Raw genomic sequence first — 6,921 nt, forward strand, 5'->3', positions numbered from 1 at the left:
TTTTTTTTTTCTTGTGCTATGTGCAGAGGTGTTTTTTTCTGTTCTCAAACTGATCTCCCTGTTGGAGCTCAGTCTGGGGGGAGTTATTTTTTTCTCTATCTTTCCTCATGTGGTGCATTTTCCATTGTTATTCCTCTCTGACCTGTCTTCCCCATGTGATGTTTGTGTAATGTATGTATGGTCAGAAGGGTAAGTCGGCGCTGGCAAAGGTCGGCAGCCTTAACCCAATTTCCTTCGGGGTCAACCTTCAGGATCAATAAAGTTTTATTGAATTGAATTGATTATTGTCCCATACATAATTATAATTTCTATACATATATTATTATTATTATTATTATTATTATTATTATTATTATTATTATTATTATTATTATTATTATTATTATCATCACAATGTTTGATCATTGTGTTTGATATTTATCTTTATCTTTATTTTATTTTATTTTATCTTATTCTTTCCCAGTGTGTTGTACAGTTATTTCATTTTTAACCTTAATTTATATTTTATTCCTTCCTAGTTAAATTTACCCTTTTTAATTTTTCATATTTATTTCCGCTCTTATTCATAGCCTTTTCCTTTTTTGTTTTCTTTAGGTCACGAGCAGTTGTCCAAGCATTTCACTACATATCGTACTGTGTATGACTGTGTACGTGACAAATAAACATTTGAATTTGAATTTGAATTTATTATTTATAGCTGAGTTGTGAAATATAATATTTTTATGACATGTCATAAACTTTTATTACCTCCTTTATTACTTCCTTTGCAATAAATAATTTGACACGGCCATAATTCACTCGTTTGACACAAAGTATGTGGGGATTTCTCTTTTATCTCCCTGGGAGAAGATCTTGCAGTATTCGTGTTGCACGGCAAGAGGCAGAGTAGTACCGCTGAAACCATTATTGCAAATAATATTGTAATATTGTAATATTATTGCAACAAACAAATATACAGCTAGAAATGTACCAGACGGTTTATTTTTTCCTATGTTAATTTGATCCTATGTTTGGATAACAGTTTGCATTGACTGCCTCCATGTGGACTCTGTGTTAATACTAATATGTAGAATGAATAATACAAAATAATTTTGGGTGAAAGAAAGTGATTGATGTTTAAATAGCTAAAAAGAAATCATGGTAGTTAAAACACGGGTATGTCAAACTCATTTTTCTTCTAGGCCAGCTTACTTTGATCTTAAGTAGGTTGAATAACTGAAACTCCAAGCAATATGTTCATAGAAGATAAAGAAGTTCAATTTCAAAAGCACATATCAGTTTTTCTACATGATATATTTTGGGCAGAACTTTGTGCCATCAGAAACTGAATTTGAATAAGTTAAATTCTAATTTGCATTTGTCAGATTGAATCTGAATTGTAACTTGACTAAATGATTTTTAAAACTGAATTTGAGTTAGCCTAATTTGAAATCCAATGTATTGGTTTGAAAATAATCGTCACTAAATTGAAATTGAATTGTATATTTTGAAAATGAATTCATTTCCTTTCAAACTGTATTTCATCTTTTTAAAAATTTTCTTTCCAGTAATTTCAATTTCACTTCTCACCATTCAGTTTCAGTTCTAAAATTCTATTTCAGTTCTTAAATTCATTATTTGGGGATTTACATCTGGGTCCTTCGAGAAAGCCACAGAGTAATCCAGCGCAGATTACTAGAACTACATTTTACCAGTGGACCCAATGTGTTATTGAAGGGAATCTACAGCACCTTCAGCTGGAGGTGGATTAAGACTTCAGAAGAATGTCCAGTGACCAGCAGATAAACTCTCGGGTTGGTAATAAATGTATTACATGTATCAGAACAAGCGTCATGTTAACAAATGATAGCCGTACAGTAACTTTTATGCCTATTGGGCTGCTTCAGGAGTCATGCATGCATGTAATAGACACGCTGTGTGAAAATGATCATTGCAAATAAAATGTCCAGTCTCTTAAGTATTTGTATTTGTACCTCTGTTTGATGTGCTCATATGTCCATAAACAATCAGGTATTCACACTGATAAGTGCAAGCAGCTTCACCACAAGTGTATGTTCATGATTTTAACAATAAGAAAAATGTTGTGTACTGGAATAAACCCATTAGCTGTGCATTTTTTGTTTAAACAATGATACCACTCTGGATTTTATACTAATACATACTTGTTCACATGTTACTGTATCGTAGTAAAGTGAATGTGAGAAACATTAAATTATTATTAAGTTGTATTAAAGGCAGCTTTCTTCTCTGATTTCACTCCAGTGAACTGAAACTGCAGTGTTACTAGACCAGCATTTTTGCTTCTTCTTTTAAATGCCAAGTGTTGCATCAGCAGCACGAATAAGCCAAACAGAAACAGAATGTTGTTAACAATCTGGACGACATCATGGATTTTAGAGCTCTCTGCGTCAAACTCAGTGAGTCCTTTCTCCACTTCCACATTAAAACTAAACTGTAATAAATCTAAAGTTAATAATGGTTTTAGAAAATTATGTGGTTTGAAAAGTTTCATCTAGAGGAAAATGCCAAATAACAAGTAGCTTTGTCAGCAGTTTTACATTTAAGTATTACGTATGGCGGTTATTCTTTTTTGTTATTTTTCTTTATTAATGTGTTGCCTGTTTTTGTCTTTTCAGTGATGAGTGTGATCATCCTGCTTTGTGCATATGATCAGAAAAGTGGTAAGTACCAGAAAAGTAAACTGACATGAACATTTATCAGTTTGTGTTTGGAACTTAAATTTGTGATTTGTGATATTCAAAAATAAAACTAAAGTAAATCTCTCCTTTTCTTCATCTAGATGCATTTTCTCTTCATATCCTTCCAAACAGATTACAGTTCTTTGAATATGAGGCAGTGACCTTTTACTGTGAGGGAGTTGTTTATTGTGAATTTGTGCATAAAGTCAAAGGGAAAATAAAAACATGTCCCAAAGGATCATCCTGCACCATCACAAATGTTTATCTAGATGACAGTGGGGAGTACTGGTATGAGAATGAAGAAGGGATCAGAAGCAACAGTATCAACATCTCTATCACTGGTATGTTTGCAGTGAGACAATATTTTGTGATTCATTTTAATCAAATTTTATTAAAAAAAAAAAAAAAACTCCTGTTATTCAGCTGGTTCTGTGATCCTGGAGAGTCCTGCTGTTCCTGTGATGGAGGGAGAAGATGTGACCCTGAGCTGCAGAAATAAGTTAACTCCCTCAGACTTCATGGCTGATTTCTATAAATATGGAGTCCACATCAGGAACAACTCAACAGGAAGCATGACCATCCACAAAGTTTCAAAATATGATGAAGGACTTTATAAATGCAGCATTGTAGGAGCTGGAGAATCCCCAGAGAGCTGGCTGAGTGTCACAGGTGAGACAGTGAAGAGGTCTTGTTTTTCTCCTTTTTAATGCCGGTAGTAGTACAACTGTATCACTTATCATTATACTAGAATTTATGGTGAATTTGTCTGACAGAAGAGGAAATAAAGAAGTGGGTTTGTGACTGACACATGAATCAGCTGATGATCGCTAACTGCTCACTTCAGTCTCCTGCTTTGTGTGATTAAACAGACTCTTTTATTATAAAATAATTCAGTAATTTTTTTTATCATTTACACAATTTTCTCTTCAGATCAGACATCATAAACCACTGTGAAAAAAAAATTATGTCCTGGATAATAAACAACAAACAACAAATGGGATAAGAACTTTTGGACTACATATGGAGGAAAAATGAGCAGATATAATTTACATATAATTTTTCTACCATATTTCTTTAATTGTTCATTTGCTGGGCTTTTTAACAGTTTGGTAGTCTATGGAGGTAAATTCACAACTTAAATGGACAATAGAGGAACTGCATTTCTGCCAGTTTTTCAGCCCTTGAATTTGCCAATGTAAATATTAAGTAAATAACTAAGGTGAACACTGAAATAATTAATGAATTGTTTTTATCTCCTCAATCAATCACACAGAGACCAAGACAGACCCCTCATCACAGCCTGGCTGTCATATTTACCTCGTCTTACGGACTGTGTTCACCATCATAATGGTGGCTGTGCTGTTGCTGCTTGTGGGACTTCTTCACTCTGGGAAAATCAGAGCCACAACACCTAATTTAAACTCAATCTCATGAAATTGCAACTGCTATGCTAAGCTGTCCTCCATTCTTCATTGATTGATATATTAAACAATCCAAATATGCCATGTATTGTTTTGTAATTGAAATAGATGTGTCCATTTGCATTATTTGCATGTCTATTAATTGTTATAAACATGCGCGTATTCAGTTAGATAAACCTGACAAACCCACATAGTGTTGGATTGAAATGCTAACAAAAGCAATTGTCTGTTATTTAAAATTTTAACTTAAATAAACTTGATCTATGTGCTTTGACTTTTTGTAAGTGTATGAATGCTGTTACAAGCTGTTACCTTTTAATCCAGTTATATAGAAATATTTTCTTTTACTTGTTCTCTGTTAAACTCTATTAAATTATATATTTCTCACTCCCTCCCGTCTTGCGCAACCCACACATACACAATCACACACACACACACCAAAGTCTTAAGTTTAATTCAATTTGGTTTTCTTTATATTGCGCCAAATCACAGTAACAGTTGCCTCAAGGTGATTTATTTGAGGCCTGTCTTCAGATTCATTATTATGTTCTAAATTTTCTTATGCAGTATACTGGTTAACTTAAGCATATTTATGATTAATATACCTGGTTATATTCTGATCAGTATTAAGCAATTGAGTATACTTAATCAGTACTACAACCACATATACATTATGATTCTATCAACAGTCACAACATTTAATGCTATTTCTCTGATTCAGGATCACGTGTATGTGTTCTCAACACAATTCATATCTTATAAAAAAAAACTACATGTAAAACTCTGCGCTCAAGTTCCCTGGCTGTGTGTGAGTTTGAACTTACAAGTACAAATTTTGACCCAATTTTCCCTTTCTTTCAGCTGATTGGTCAATGTTATGTCAATCACAAATGTAACAATCCAATCAGAGAACAGATGGATTTGGCTGTCGGAGAGGTGGCTTACTGAGCTTCTGGTCCTAATTCACACAAATTCTCATCTATGGACGCACAAACACGCACAAACATAACATTTTTGGATATTGTGGTTTACGAGGTTACAAAACTCAGTTCACAACTACGCATTTGATGTACAAGTACAACATATCTATGGCCACAATTTGAGCCCATAGACAGAGGACAGCCCGTCTTTAAACACCCTGCCTAATGTGGTCGTGTACCCAGACAGAAGAAGTGGTGTCTTTTTTCATGCTGCAGCAATATCTATTAGAAAGCCGAAATACAATGCAGCCAAAAAATATCATGTGCCTGCATTTGTTTGGCAAAACTTTATGAAAGCAGAAGTCATAAGCTGAGTCAGAGTTTTTCCCACTTCCACTTAACATATAACCCTGATAACCACATGCAAAGTAGCATATACTGCTACATGTCTGTCAAGACTTTTTGTGACTGGTTTGTGGACATAAGTGACCTGTGACTTACTTTGCACTGAAATGTGTGTCTCCACTATCACATATTATTTTCATTTACTATGTTAGAGAATAAAAACAATTTTCTATTTTAGAAAAACATGGCCACAAACAAATACGCAAGTCTCTTCACTACTGTTTCCAGCTTCAGTTCAAAAGTGGTGTGTTTACTAGGATCAACAAAAGCTTCATCACAAAATGTGAATGGACTTTTTAAATATGGAAAACAGATGAATGAGGAACTCATCAGTGTTATAAAGCAAGCACAAGAAGGTGCAGGTTAAATGACAACAGCTAGTATTGTAGATGGGTGAAGGAGCCATGATTACATCCCTCTCTGGTCTGTGGATGGAAAAAAAATAAGATGTAATCTGCACAATGAGGAGGTTAAGCTACAGAAAGCTAGAAACACTATTTTATACCATACTGTATTTCTTTAGTTGTTCACAAGTTGTAATTTTAACAGTTTGGACTTGCAGGACATGCATGAGGAAATGCAGTTTCTGGGAATTTTCACCCCCTGATTTTTATTTAATTTCTGCTATCCCAGTCAGCTGGAGACTCAACGCACAGAGTGAGACATGTTCAGAGCCCACCTGTTATATTTACCTCATGTTCAATCTTTTTTTTAAATGTAACTTTCATGATATAGGAAACTGCAGCAAACGATGATTAGTAGCACAAACAGATTGTTTCTATAAGTAGAAGCATTTGGTTTAATTAAATGTAGTTTTCTTTATATAGCGTCAAATCCTAATAACAGTTGCCTCAAGGTGATTAATAATTTTTTATTCTTTACTAAAAACCAGAATAGGATATATTTGAATTGACAAAAATTAGTTGTCTTGTTGGTATTTCCTGCATCTTTCTTTGTGTACGTGTTAAATATTCAAGGCTTTGTATTTTGTTTTTTGTTGTTTATTTTATTGGTATTCTATATTTTTCAACGTTTATCCTCAACCTCCCGTTTTATTTTGATAATAGTTCGTTTTATGTTCACAAACACAAAGAATACAAACTGCTTCTCTTTAAGAGATCTACTCTAGCACAAGGTTGTGAGTTACAATAGTTACATATGGGATGCTTGACAGAATTTGATTTCCCTTGCCTTTCTGTCTTTACCACCGGCACACACTCAACTCTGGAGTTCTGACATCCAATGTAACTGTAACGCAGGAGGTGCAAGGGAAAACTATGTTTACTCAATCTCCATTAATGATTTTATTTAATCTGAAACATACGTAAACACACACTCCCACATGCTCATACACTGCAATACAGCAATGATCTAAGAAAAAATTGGGATCAGACACAATTCCCTCTAATGATACCTCCTGTCTTCTCTCTCTTGCGCTATGTGATCACACAGATCATGTTTGCTGCCAATTAGTTC

The 6,921-nt window shown here is 34.0% G+C and overlaps 1 protein-coding gene across 3 annotated transcripts; it reads left to right on the plus strand.

Annotated features, from left to right (window-relative positions):
- Positions 1–1,656: 1,656 nt before the first annotated feature.
- Positions 1,657–4,392, plus strand: LOC113019642 (high affinity immunoglobulin gamma Fc receptor I-like). Of its 3 annotated transcripts, none has more exons than XM_026163410.2 (6): positions 1,657–1,793; positions 2,263–2,417; positions 2,637–2,681; positions 2,801–3,040; positions 3,123–3,368; positions 3,630–4,392. In XM_026163410.2, exons 2-6 carry the CDS (start codon positions 2,387–2,389, stop codon positions 3,641–3,643), a joined length of 576 nt encoding a protein of 191 aa, XP_026019195.1. In that variant the 5' UTR covers positions 1,657–1,793; positions 2,263–2,386; the 3' UTR covers positions 3,644–4,392. The 3 variants fall into 3 exon arrangements, 2 of the variants coding, with proteins under 2 accessions (XP_026019195.1, XP_080149612.1); XM_080293486.1 differs by having other exon boundaries at positions 3,973–4,392; XR_013903593.1 differs by lacking the exons at positions 1,657–1,793; positions 2,263–2,417 and having other exon boundaries at positions 2,467–3,040; positions 3,973–4,392.
- The last annotated feature ends 2,529 nt before the right edge of the window (positions 4,393–6,921 follow it).

This window comes from Astatotilapia calliptera, chromosome 3 (assembly GCF_964374335.1).
Source record: "Astatotilapia calliptera chromosome 3, fAstCal68.1, whole genome shotgun sequence".
NCBI classification, from domain to species: domain Eukaryota; kingdom Metazoa; phylum Chordata; class Actinopteri; order Cichliformes; family Cichlidae; genus Astatotilapia; species Astatotilapia calliptera.

Excerpts from the sequence above, each read along its gene's own strand:
- LOC113019642 (XM_080293486.1), top strand. The coding sequence starts at position 2,387 with ATGGATTTTAGAGCTCTCTGCGTCAAACTCA. Across the intron at positions 2,418-2,636 it reads AGCTCTCTGCGTCAAACTCA|TGATGAGTGTGATCATCCTG; the intron begins GTGAGTCCTTTC and ends TTGTCTTTTCAG. Across the intron at positions 3,369-3,972 it reads GAGCTGGCTGAGTGTCACAG|AGACCAAGACAGACCCCTCA; the intron begins GTGAGACAGTGA and ends TCAATCACACAG.